General features: G+C 30.8%; 1 protein-coding gene across 1 annotated transcript; it reads left to right on the top strand.

Moving 5' to 3' along the window:
- LOC18603217 (myb-related protein Myb4) lies at window positions 10,513–12,601 on the top strand. Its single transcript, XM_018119496.1, has 3 exons — window positions 10,513–10,819; window positions 10,999–11,128; window positions 11,477–12,601. The coding sequence occupies exons 1-3, from the start codon at window positions 10,687–10,689 to the stop codon at window positions 12,084–12,086; spliced, it is 873 nt and encodes a 290-aa protein (XP_017974985.1). The 5' UTR covers window positions 10,513–10,686; the 3' UTR covers window positions 12,087–12,601.

Genomic DNA, 14,032 nt, shown 5'->3' on the forward strand with positions numbered 1-14,032 from the left:
TCAATGAAAGCCTAGTTTCTTCCCTGTATTAATTGATAGCTCTTTGGCAGCCGGGATATAAAGCAAAACACAAAACAAATTCAAAGCACACTCGTGGGAATTGACCTAGCAACTCAATTCTAGTTCGGGGACAAAAGTTGGGGTCGGAAATAAGTTAGTTTCTAGGCCAGCCCACTATCTACGTCTGGGGTTAAACTACTGGACTAGCAGGGCCATTATCTTCTTCTTTTGTCTAATTCTTCTTGGATTCCATAATCCCATATGAATAACTTGGTGTAAAAAGAACATGATACATCAAAAATAAGTTGGAGGAATGAAGCTAACCCATTGTTAACTTATCTTTATTTTGTTTACAATTCTTTGCACCAAGCCCAACCTCGGCAGACATAGCTTAAACTTGAAAAGAAAAGGGACATGAAAAGGTCTACGAAAGGCTGCAATACAATTCCCAGTCCTGGGACCATGCCAAGCCTACAGAGAAGAAAATTCGAAGGAAACAGAAACGTAGTTTGACTGTTTTCCCTATTCTTTAATCGAGTATTTATTGGGAAACATGGTGGAGTAAATACAACTGGCTCGGCGGTCGCTCATATGTTTCTAGATTGAAAATTTCTTGGAGAAGAATTGAAGCACAACACCTTTTTGAATTAAAGAGAGAATCTACGCTCATCATATTGACCTTAGCCTTCGTGTGCTTTGATTCAGAATTCTCATTCAAGGAAAAATCTAGATGTTCAAGTTAAAATTTTCAACTATATCAAGCTTTTAATTATTTAGTTTTCGGGGTCTTATGTTCAGATCTTCTTAAGCCAAGTTTATGCATAAGAGACGAGACTAGTCCGAGAGCATCAGCTAGCAAAGCACTGGAGAAGAAGGGTTAACAGCACAGCCTCAGATCTATGGGAACGTCTTCACTAAGATCTGCAAAGGGGTTTTCTCCCTTTGCATGAAATTTTCATGATAAAAAGAAGAAATCGACATGAACTTTTCATCGTCCTATCGAGTTAAACTTTTATGTAATTGAAATGATTCATTATTGTTGCAGTATTGCTAACTAATACTTCAATGTCTAGCTAGTCTTGTCTCCTTTCTCAACTTGATGGAAAGTAGCTAAACCAAATTTTCACTTTGAAACGTATCATGAAACAAGTGCCTTAATAATCTCCTGGCAGCCATGGATGAATAATTGGTATAAGCTTTAAAAAGGTAGCCATAATATTCATTAAAAAATATAAAGGTGGCATGAATATATATATTTTTAAAGCAATTATGATCGAAAAGCTGTCAAAGCCATCATCCTTGATGATGAATCGATCATGATTGGACGAATTTACAAATGAAGTTAAGGTGAAGCTTGGTAAAACAATGATACAAGGTAAGACCAACGCAAGGGTAAGCACTTGTGAGTTGACTAATTCCACATGGTTTAGTTAAAGATACATAGAAATGCATACAAAGGTACCAATTTTACATGTTACATAGATATATCTTGTCAATTCTTCACACTGTGAAAATAAAGTTTTGGCTGTCTTCTGACCTAATTTTGTTTTTGCTGCAGATAGTTGGTCTACGACATCCCAAGCAAAACAAATCCGTATTAGATCTGTTTTTGGTTAGCTACAACATTAACATCAACTCTTGTTGATAGTAATGTTTTACTAGTTCATCCGTTAATTTATTAATTTTCTTAAAAGTATGTTGAATTTGATACTTTATCTTTGAAAATTTTAAATTATCAATTTACGAGATATAATTCTTTAAAATTGCACAGAATGTGATAGTGAATTCAACACTTAATTTAATTGTATTGAAAAAATCTCTTTTAATCAATAATTGACAAAAATTCACCCATTTCCAAACAATGAAAACAAATAAAAGCTTCTCTGATCTAGTATTTTGAACCACGAGCATTATGTCAATAAAAAAACAATGTCACCTTAATTCAAATTCAATGATTTAAGTAGACAAATTTGATTTTGATTTTGACAATGTGATTCTATATTAAATACATATATTTTAAAGGTATGTACATACCCTTAACATATATACATATATGATTATGCATTATAAAAAGAATTACATATATATGACTTCATTTTGCAACTAGCATTTGAATATTTTTAATTACTAGTTATTAGGTTTCTTATCTCTTCAATTTTGTTCGGCTATCCGTAGATTGGTACAAATGGAAATACAATCATGAGTTAGTCCTGCTAAAATTCATATGTTTCCCTCTCTTAAAATAATCTATATATATATGTATATTTCGTGACAAACTATGTTTAACAGACATCCAATTTTAATATAGAATCATGAAAGCATTTTTAATCTTCCATAAAAAAACAATTGTGCTTTCAATAAAAGAAAACCAACAAAAAAAGAATATTCTTTATGAGCTTGGGAACAAGCTTTTGATATTCTAAATAGATCCATGTATGTGTAATCTAATATTAATTCTATACATATCTACATGTGCTCTTGTTTGTAGGTATAATAAAATCGTATATTTCAATATTCTTTTTAGTTGAAAAAAATACTACAGTATAGCCATCATATTTTGACTATGACCCAAAAAGGCATGCTCTCTGTCAGTCCAATTTAGGAAAAAAAATTCAGAGAAATTGACTAAAATTTCAAATGTACACTGTACACATCTCAAACGCCCATCTTTTTCATCCTTGAGAAAGTCTGCCTGGATAATTTAGAAAAAAGAAAACAAAAATTGACCAAAAATAAAAATAAAAATGAAAAGGAAAGGAAGGGAAACCTCCCTAGTCCAAGGCCAACTTTGATCATGTTGCTTAAGTGAAGGCTCCAACTGATCTACTTGCATTTGTTCTTCAATTGGCAATGGTGGTGGGGGAAGCCTAGCTAGTTGGAAGTACTTACTATTTCAAGAATGTTGTACACTAAGTTTTTCAACAGTAAATGCGTTTTTTCACTATGTCAAAACTCAAGAACCAATAATGGCATCCCCATGCTTTCTTAAGCAGCCATTAGCTCGATTAAAAATGGCAATCATCCCCTCCCCCATTCCTGATCGGGAACGCGTGCATCTTGTCAAAATTTATTCATGGTCAAAACCATTAGTTAAAAAGAAATTACCCAAACAATTAAGTTCATTTATTTTTGTTGGGAAGTTGATCTCAACTTCTCTACTCGTTCATCATTTTCCGTCTGAACTCATTGCTTTGTTTTGTCAAAAATATAATGTTGAATCAATAAAATATTGACCCCATTTGCCTGCCACTAGACGGCACATTTATATGGTGGTGACAAATGTTTAAGCTTTAAAGAAAAACTATATTCGAACATGTTTGAATTTGAGGGTAAAGAAAGAGATCTTCAGGTATTTGTGTGGTAACTTGGTTTCTCTGGCAGCATAAAAAAGTTAGATGGGAAGTCTTCAATGTGAACTAGTCTATTTGATTGTGTCACGTTTGACAAAGCAAATAAATAACAACAGAGTAATTTACTTGGATTTATTTAAAATATCTTTAAAAGATTAAGATAAAAAGTTTTTACGTGTCAAATTAAATGGAGTAAAATAAGTAGTAACAACATCATTTACAATGGTTTGTCTATTGTTGTTACATGCAAAACAACCCAAATAAAATTGATTTTTTTTAAGGTATAATAAAAATAAAAACAAAAGGGAGCATCAGGCAGTACTTTGTGCATGTTTTGGTAGAGCAGTGCAGGAAAAGAAGTTTCAAAGAGAAAGGAGAAATGAAATGAAATGGCTTTTGTAATCTTACACTGCCCAAAAAAACACTAAGGTAGCATTTCAAAACTAACAAGTAAAAATCAAACCAAAAGGGCAAAAAAAAAAAAAAAACAGAAAAAAAAAAATATTGTTTAAAGTCTCGTGGGATTTGACTTTGTATATGGATTACACGAAAGGATGTTGACAAAGGATGATCAGTTTAATATATTTTAGTAATAATGTATGACCTACTAATCATTTTTTTTCGCCCGTAAAGTGCCTCTTTTCTTGACTAGAGCCCTCTTCCCCCTTCCTTTTAAGATCAGAGAATAAGTCAACAAACCTGAACCTCCCTTCGTACTTGATCCTAATTTATTCACCCAAGTTGAACCTCCAAAGCCACGTTTCGTTCCTCTTTTTCCTTCTTGAATTGCTTAATTAATTTGACTATCTATCTAACCGATGCAACGACAAATTATTCTTTCATCTTGCAGTTTGAGTACAATTTGAAATGTCGTTCGTGTTTTAATCTAACAGTAACGAATTCAAGATTTTATATAAAAAATAATTAAATAATAATTATATAATATTATGAAAACTATTCAAAAAATAATAAAGATAAAATCCAGAGAAATCTAGCAAATAGAAAAACATAAAAATTTACGTAGTTCGACCTCTTACCTACGTCCATAAAGTGAAACTGTTCTTTTATTATTGTAAAATTAAAGTACAATAAATTAACTTCTATGATTCTCTAAATCAACCCAAAATCACTTGCGCACTCTTTCTCAATAATCTCTCAATAACACTTACCCAAACCACTCTAACTCCATCCAGAGACAGAGTTACAAGATGTCCTTTTTCTAGAGCTCTTAAAATAGCACATCCAATTCTAAAGCCTAAAGATCTACTTTTATAATATAAAAATTCAAAATATAATGTGATTAGGACTCGATGTGAAATATGAAATTTAAAATCATACAACTACTCAATGTTATACACAAACAAGAATCCTAATCAAATAAGATCTAAAATTCTAATCAACCTAAAACTCAACAAATCTTTACCTGTGACTTAAATTCAAACTCCTTAAACCTCTTCCACCAATCGCACCTAATTCCAACTTCCTAACTCCACATACTTTTCAACACTTTGAATAACTCTCTAAATATAAAACTCTTCAAATCATTGACTTTTATAATTACCATGATTACACATACCGAATCAAGCATTGTCCAACAGTCGATTCTACAAAAAGACCAATGCACCTGTGCAGCTGTAAAGTCAATGGCACTAATTAACTTCAAAAAGGGACCTTGACGACTCTTATAATTTACTATTGATAAGATTTTTCGTCCTTTCACCATCGTCTACATTATGGGAACTTATCATCCCCTTCTCGACAAATGAAATCTCATTTTGACCTTCTCGACAAATGAAATCTCATTTTGGTAATTACCATCTCCTATTGACTGTTCTCATCTCTTCGAGACCTCAGCTCTCAAGAACACTCACCCAAACTTAGAGTTACAAGGTGTCTCATTTCTAAAACTCTTAAAGTACTACATCAAATTCTAAAGTCTAAAAATCTATTTTTATAATATAAAAATTTAAAGTAAAATGTGATTAAGACTCGATGTGGAGTAAGAAATTTAAAACCATACAATTACTCAATGTTACGCATAAACAAAAATCCTAATCAAATAAAATATAAAATTCTAATCAACCTAAAACTTAATATAAAAAAATATAAATTTATATATTTTAAATTTTTTATATAATAATAAAAAATAAAAAAATGACCGTAAGTCACCCCGTCACCATCTTGATTTCATCATTAATTCTAAATGAAAATATAAAGTTCAACTTATCACATAAGGTGGCAATATATCGATCTTAGAATAAGAGCATAATATATCATGTGATATTATTATATCACAGAAAGATTGAAAAAAAAATTATGCAAAAATGAAAAGTGATAGAATAGATTAACGGGTAAATTAAAAAAATGATGTTATATTTATTTATTCCTTCATCATTTTAAAAAAATATATATATATATTGTAGTTAGCCACTTATTCGTACAATAATATACTATATATATTTGTACTTGCTTTTATCTTTTAGTACGTAAAAGTGCCTTACACCGACAAAAGTTATTCAAAATCACGTGTGTACAAAAGTTAAGAAATCAATAAACTAATTAATGACTTTCGAAATTATTCAAAATTTCTTATATCAACAATTATATATATATATATATATATATATACATATTTGAGATAGACTTGATAATTTATGTTAACGTGTCATAAACGTATTAGATACGAAACACGTTAAGATTAAATACGAACACGACACGTTTAATATTCGTGTTTTAAATTTAAAATATGTATACGTATATATTTAATATATATATAACACGACACGATACGATTAACACGTTTATTAAACGTATCAATATACGACACGACACAATTAGTAACATGTTTAACACGATTAAATAAAAATATTTATAATTAAATATAAATTTATTATTTAAATTTAAAATCTATAATTATAAAAATAATTATAACAAAACAAAATTAATAATAACATCAAATAATCATCAAAAGTTAAAAATTAGAATTGAACATGTATAATTACATTATATTCCTTTATAAAANTTATGGCTCTAATTCAACCCCAAATCTCTTTTCTGTTTTGACTTCAACACGAGAGTTGGTCCAGTTGGAGGTTTGGATTTCCCGCGAGTTGCTTTGGTCAAACTACGACGGTAGTTCAAAAATATGAAGAAAATTACACTTTAACCTCATGTATTTTTCATGTATGTCATTATTAAGTATAATTAATTAAAAAATTAGTAAATTTATTATACTTTTTGAATTTTAGGTGTTTTAGTATTTTTGTTCAAAATTAACAAATTATTCAATTTAATGCTAGTAAATGTTAAGGAAAAAAACTTGTAAAAATTCAAAAATTAAATTTATATTCGAGACATGAATGATAATTTACAATTTTTTTTTTATTTTTAAATATGGAAAAAATAACAGAAAATAAAATGTGAGAGAAATTGAGTTGCAAACATGTAAGTTATAGATTTCAACTTATATTAATAATTGAAAATAAGATTATATTTTATATAAAGATTTTGATCAAATTATGTAATTATTTTTGTACTCTCTCAAAGTAGGGAATTAATTATTGTATAATAATTTGCAAAATTTGGGTTCATGTAAATTTTTATATTAACAACGTCAATTTAATTATTAATATGTTAAAATATTTTAATTATCTATATTGAAATAATGTTTAACTATACTATTGTGACATTAAATTTGATGATTTAGTATTAAAAAATGATGTAATGATTATACAATGAAGATTTTTGACTAACTTGTTAAGACGAATCAAAAATCCTTATAAGTATTTGGATCATTTGTTTGATTATTATCAATTCTCTCTCTTTGATTATTTATTTTTTATTAATTAATGATTATCTCTCAAATCGATATTGTAATCGGATTGAAAATTTGGTATTTCTTTTTTAAATTACTTTAAATTATAATCAAATTGAAAAATCGAGAAAGACATAAAAATTCGAAATATAAAATATGGTAAAGTGATTAGAAATGATTTACCATAATTGATTTTAGAGATTACGAATTAAGTTTATTAATTTAATATATTTCCCATGATTTGATATTTTTGAAAGGTATTATGTGATCCAAATGTTAAATGTTTAAATGTCTTATTGAAAATGAATGTGTGGTTTATAAGTGATATTTGTATGTGAAGTTATATAAATTTTAAAAAATATTTGAGATATTTTGAAACTTGAGAAAGATATGATAGGCGGAGCCAGCGGAGTGACTAGGGATGTCAATGAGTAAGGTACTCATTAATTTCGAGGTATTTAAACTTTAATTTTATTAAAAATCAAATAGCCTAATCCTATTAATTATCCGAATAATTTTAAAAATTACTACCATAACCTTAATACATTCCCACTACTCTATAATTACCATAACCCATTTAAATACTCGATTAAATAAAAAATTTATTAAAATAATTATTTAAATTTATTTATATAAGGTTAAAATAATTTTTAACTATTAATTTTTAATAAGTTAATAAATGTGTCACGTATACACGTTTAAACACGATAACACGATTAAATAAACGTGTTTAAACGTGTTTGTCGTGTTTGACACGTTAAGACACAAAAATTTTCATGTCTTAATGTGTTAGATACGATTAGATACGAAACACGTTAACATTAAACCTAAAACCTGTTTAACTCGTATCTTCTCGTGTCGTGCTTAAAATTTTCAAATCTAATCAAAGATCAACTTGACCCAAAAAGTTGTATTTTCTGCTTTCATACTTGCTTCCTAATTGTTATTTTGTTGAAATTATCTCGATCGGATGTATAACTTGCCTTGTCTTTCTAAAAGATTTATTATTGTTTAATGATGTCTGGGCATATTTTATTTCGATAATCTTTTACCTTATGCAGTGTTCTTGCATGAACTCAGTGGAGGAATTAAAACCGATTGAATGGCTGAGATGGCATGGTGTGCCTGCATTCTCTATCAGAGTGGAACAAAAAAGGCAAAACTAATAAGATCAGTGATATATTATATATGAATTTATATACCTCATGATGTACTCGAAACATAATGTATTATTCCATGGATTAATGGGTTTTACGTAGCTCATGACGTAGAATCTTATCATAAATTATTACAAATGCAACCTGTCATTTTTATCAATGAAATAATAAATAAATTTATATATGTAAATGTTTTTATTTTGATGTACCTGAAGAACAATATAAGTGTTAAATTTTATAAAATAAATTAAAAAAAAAACTTGTGACTAACTTGTAAAGTATAATCAAATATCATCTACAACGAAATCTAAAAACGTATATGATAAAATGAATTTTGTTGCTTGCAACCTATCGCAATCGAGCATATGCGACGAGGGAAAAAGAATTAGACATTGTAATGAACTTATTCAGTCAATATTGATCATCAATGAAGGAAAATGATCAATTATGATAAATTTCGTGCGATACAAAAGTCTTGTTTTTTATATTGTTCTTAAATATGAATTTGAGTGTTTATGTAAGTTTTAAATAAAGGTATTTTGTTGCAAATTATAATTAGCTTAATTTCTAAGAATTAGGATCTTATTTAAATATACTAACGTGAGGTAATTGGGTCAATAAATTAAAAGTAACTTCCTGTCTAAGTTTTTAGGTAGAAAAATCATAAATGGCACGCTTTGAAAGAAGGGCAATCTCTGTCATATCTGTTGCCTGTTCTTGAAATTTTCTTGGCTAATTAATTTGGCTGCTGGGGTGGACTAATCTCTCGAGTCCTCAGCCAGGGTTGGACCACCTCTTGTTAGTACAATGGTTTAAGTATTAGCATAGCAACATTTGAATACCTAATTCATTGATTGATGCATGATATTTTACTTAAAATAATAAGATTTAAATTTTTTTTTCTAATTGTATAAAAAAAGTACTAGCATAACAACGTAACCATATATCAATTTCAAACAAAATTCTTTTATTCATTAATTAATGTTGACCATATTCTCTTTCATATCTCATAATGAGTTAAAAAAAATAAGTAAAAATTATTTATTATTTTTAATCAAATATAACAAACCTTATCAAATTGAAACGATAAGGTAAAATCAAGTAATTAGTTATCAACCATTTAACATTAAAATTAGACTCAAACAACATCCAAAACATAAAACTAGTAACACCCAAAATCATATTAAAATCACACTTAAAATAGGGTATAAAAAGTCATCAACATCAAATAAATACTAACAACATCGATAAGATATCCAAGATAACATATCAATAGAAAGAATTAGAAATCAATAATGATACCTAGGAAACCAATAACACGAGCAAGACACATCTCGACTTAAAAATTTATGAATGAAATTTAATAACTACCAAACATTTTGTACTAAAAGTTGATTTTGTGTGAAACACTTAAATCAAAGAGATATTTATGTTTTTTTTTTCTAAAAGCAACTCCATTTAATGGTTTGAAATAATCAATTATTCAAAGTAATACATTGTAGGAACCAAATGAATCATTCATGCCAATAAATTCTTTTACATAAATTTCAAGATTTTGGCTTCAGTATTCAGAAGTTATCACTCTATTTCAGTGAAACTATTTTGTCAAGTGCAAACTCTTTCTTTGTATAAGATGATTAATTTGCAGATTTGGTTCATAGAACTGAACGATTCAAACCCACGTGTGTTTACAAAGGGTTTGTCGTTTTGGCGCTGGCAAAATTGTTTTTGTTTGACCAACTTGACCCCCAAGCAAAATAACAAATTAAAAAATATATAAAAAATTGGCTGGTCATGTGTGCACCTCAGTACTATTTTCTTTATGGCGGTTCTGAAGACAAATCCAACAGTGAGATTGTCAGCGCCGAAGCTCTTGCTTTAACTTTGGCTGCTTCAATATTCTGGTTTAAACGTCATTTGCTCACGTCTACTTTAATTAATTGGATTATCTGTTAACGCACTTATTCTCCTACCTTTATTCACGAATTCCAGTATACGACAAATTCAGAAATCTATGGAGTAATTGTTCAACGTTTTGGTAATAAATAAATCCGCTTTTGGAGTGTGGCTGTGTGAGAGAGAAAATAGGGGAAAAATATCCTCTTTCCTGGAAATTGCCCCGAGCTTTAATTTAAACATAGACGCTCACCCTGTCTTAGACTTTTCAAGTATTTTCTGATATTATAAATAGCCCACCAGGGCGGCCGAGGAAGTCTTAAGCTGAGGGCTTCATTGGAGAGAGCAAGAAAGAGAGATCAGGGAGAGAGACAGAGCTTGGGTCTCTGGGATCTCATCTTCAGAGTTCACAGTACAAGATTGTAAAAGCCTGTGTTAACTGAATTAATACAGAGAAAAATAAGAAAAGATGGTGAGAGCTCCTTGCTGTGATAAGATGGGAATGAAAAAGGGTCCATGGACTCCTCAAGAAGATCAGATTTTAATCTCCTACGTTCAAAAAAATGGCCATGCAAACTGGCGTGCGTTACCGAAGCAAGCGGGTACTTTGCAAAATCTGATCTCTGGGTTTCTTTTCCGTTACATGATTAGGACAAAAAGATCAAAACAAATTGCCAAAAACTAATTTTCCTGTAATATTTTTCCGTCAGACGCTGACAACTCATTATCATACTTATGGTTTGTCTGATTTTTTTTCTTCTTCAACTTGGTGTTTCTGTAGGTCTTTCAAGATGCGGGAAGAGTTGCAGATTGCGATGGATAAACTACTTAAGGCCTGATATTAAGAGGGGAAACTTCACTTCGGAAGAAGAGGAAACCATCATCAAGCTGCATGAAATGTTAGGGAATAGGTATTTTATCTAAAAACCCATTACTCAACTCGACGCATATACGATTGCGCTAGAAATTAAAAGCTCTACCTGGGAGACTCAACTCTGAGAGAGAGAGAGAAAAGTCTCTGAAATAAATTGGTCATTGGTGGGACAAGTTGTTTTCTCTTTCTGTGGGTTGGTTTTGCGTACAAGCACTGCAAGTGGGCTGAAATATTCCTTTTCCGTTCAATTCTTTGTGAAGGAAAACTATGGAAAAGGATCCTTAATTTGTAGCATTGCGCAGTCCGTTATTAATGCGGACAAGACTATCAATTAGAAAAGTCTCATGCGAATCTCTTACATAGATACTTTCTTGCAAAATTTCAGGTGGTCAGCAATTGCAGCGAGATTACCCGGAAGGACAGACAATGAGATAAAAAATGTGTGGCATACTCACTTGAAGAAGAGACTTAAACAATACCAGACCAAACCAGGCACCAAACAAAACACTAAGTCGAAATCCAAGATCAAATGTGAGTCGTCCGACAATATCGTCCCAAGCCAATCAGAATCCGGAAACCCAAGTTCCAGCACAGGCTACGATATTCCCGCAAGAACTGAAACTCCAGGGCAGACCCCGAGGTCGCCTCAGCCGTCATCAAGTGAGATCTCCTCCATTACAAATGCCACCACTGCGACAACTGATCGGGAAGTGAACAACACCGATGTCAAGGCTGAGAACATAGACTCCTGGGAATATTTCCCGGAAATTGATGAAAGTTTCTGGTCAGATGCAATGTCCTCCGATAATTCTAGTGCACCATTAACTTTTGAAGGAGTCTCTGATGAATTCCAATATCAATTTCCTTCAAGTTCAGTTGATGTCATGGAGCCTGACTATGGATGTGGTCAAAATCTTGATGATGCCATGGAGTTCTGGTACGACCTGTTCATTAAAGCTGGAGGTGAACAAGAGTTGATTACAGAATTCCATTGACTCTTGATTTGGAGTATTACTGTTTCCTGTTTTTGACTAAGAGGAGACAACACTTATCCAAGGTAGGGACAAACCTGTCCCGAGTCCAAAAGTTAGAATCACCTCATTGACCAAGAAACCAAAAGTAAGTCCTCTTGGGAAGAGTATCAATCAAATGGAAAAATCATCCTCTTGGAGACTTGGTGGTGAAGGGCCAAACAGGAGAATAAAAGCAGATATATAGAAAAAAGATTGACATAGAAACAGTTCTGTATAGCCGCACAAAGCAAGAATTTGGGATGCAGTAGAAGTAGATGCTTATATACTTCAAGATTTAACAAGTTTGAAGCTCATTGGGCTGATCAAAATTATAAATAGATGATGATGAAAACTTTTCGTAATTTAATTATAGTTCATCTATATTTTTGTATTCACAAATCCTACTTGTATGCTTACAATAAAGTTGATCATTCATTGATGTACAAATGAATGTTTAAATTTATTTAATTTGGTCAAACTTTTTGATTTGCTATTTTTCTCACAAATCAAATCTTAAACAAGCTTCTTGATTAGTTCTTACTGAGTCAGCTTCCAGCAATTAGAGATGGTAATTAATGGTAAATCACTTTCATATTATATATATATATATATCCGAAACCACTGATCATAACTTGATACTTGGTGGTTTTTGAAGAAAATCAAAAAAATCTGTCACCATAATTATGTGCCCTCCTAGAGGAGAAAAATGCAGGGACTTGAGATTTTTTTTCTTCTCACTTTTAATACGTGCCCTCTTTTTTCTCATCTTTTCACATGTAATCTCTTAAAGTCAAACAATAAAGTTTGATTTTCAGCTCCAATGTGTAATCACAAATATATAATTGTTGAAAATTATTTGTTAAAATTCATCCCATATGAGGAATATATATACATTGAATTTTCAAAAACCCATTAACTTAAAATTTTGGGTTCTCTTAAGTGCTTCCTGAAAGGTTTAAAAATTTCTCTTCCTTTTATGGTAGCTGTACATTTCCATATTCATAACTAGTTATGGGGATAAAAAGAATTGAATTTTAAGTAACAAAGAAGGGAACAAACACAAACAAAGCAATGTGATTCGGTTAAGGCCTTTACAAAAAGAAAGTGATGATTTGGATAAGACAGTGATGGAAGAATTTTGCTCATTGGAGAATAAGATAAGTTTCTGAGAATCCCACTTTACTACAGAGTCCAAGTTAAAAGTAGCGCAGCAATAAAAAGAGCCCATTTTCATCGAAATTGCCACCTTCATCCTCTTCATCATCCATAAAAAGTGGCAATTACCATATGATTTTGGCCCCATAGACATTCAAGATATTGTGCAAAAGACTATATGCTTTCCATTTTTCTCTTTCCTAATACTATATGCTTCACTAATTAAGCTTTCACGTCTTTGTGATGAAGAAGCAAACCCACTTCAGAGATATTTCTAATCCGATGTAGCATCTTTAAATTTCACATGGCATATATATAGTCAAGTCAAAGAAATAGAAATGTCTAACCAATGAAAAATTTTCATTTGGAGTACTTATGACTTGGCTTGGACACCACGATTTGCTCATCTGCCTCTTTCTCTACTGTACCCAAGTCATCCAGAAATTTCTGATTCTTTGCTAATGCCTTGTCTAGTTGTCCTTTACTTAATTTTTTTTCTCGAGCTAGGAAGTTGATGTCTGCCTCGATTTCCATTCTTTTTCCCTCACCCTTTCTTCTGTCATATTCGTGGAATAAACAATCGCTTCCCTTTAGACAGCACGATGTATAACCTTTCCGTGCTTACTCCAGGTTCAATGCAATTTCCCCACAATTTAGTTCTCACAAATGACGTGAGGGAAAAGGTTGTTGAGATTTCATTTATAATCTTGACTTCATCGGTAATTAAAAGGTAGCCATAGATTTCTTACTCGAGAAAAATGTGTATTGGCATC

Source organism: Theobroma cacao, chromosome 4 (genome assembly GCF_000208745.1).
Source record: "Theobroma cacao cultivar B97-61/B2 chromosome 4, Criollo_cocoa_genome_V2, whole genome shotgun sequence".
Taxonomy (NCBI): Eukaryota; Viridiplantae; Streptophyta; class Magnoliopsida; order Malvales; family Malvaceae; genus Theobroma; species Theobroma cacao.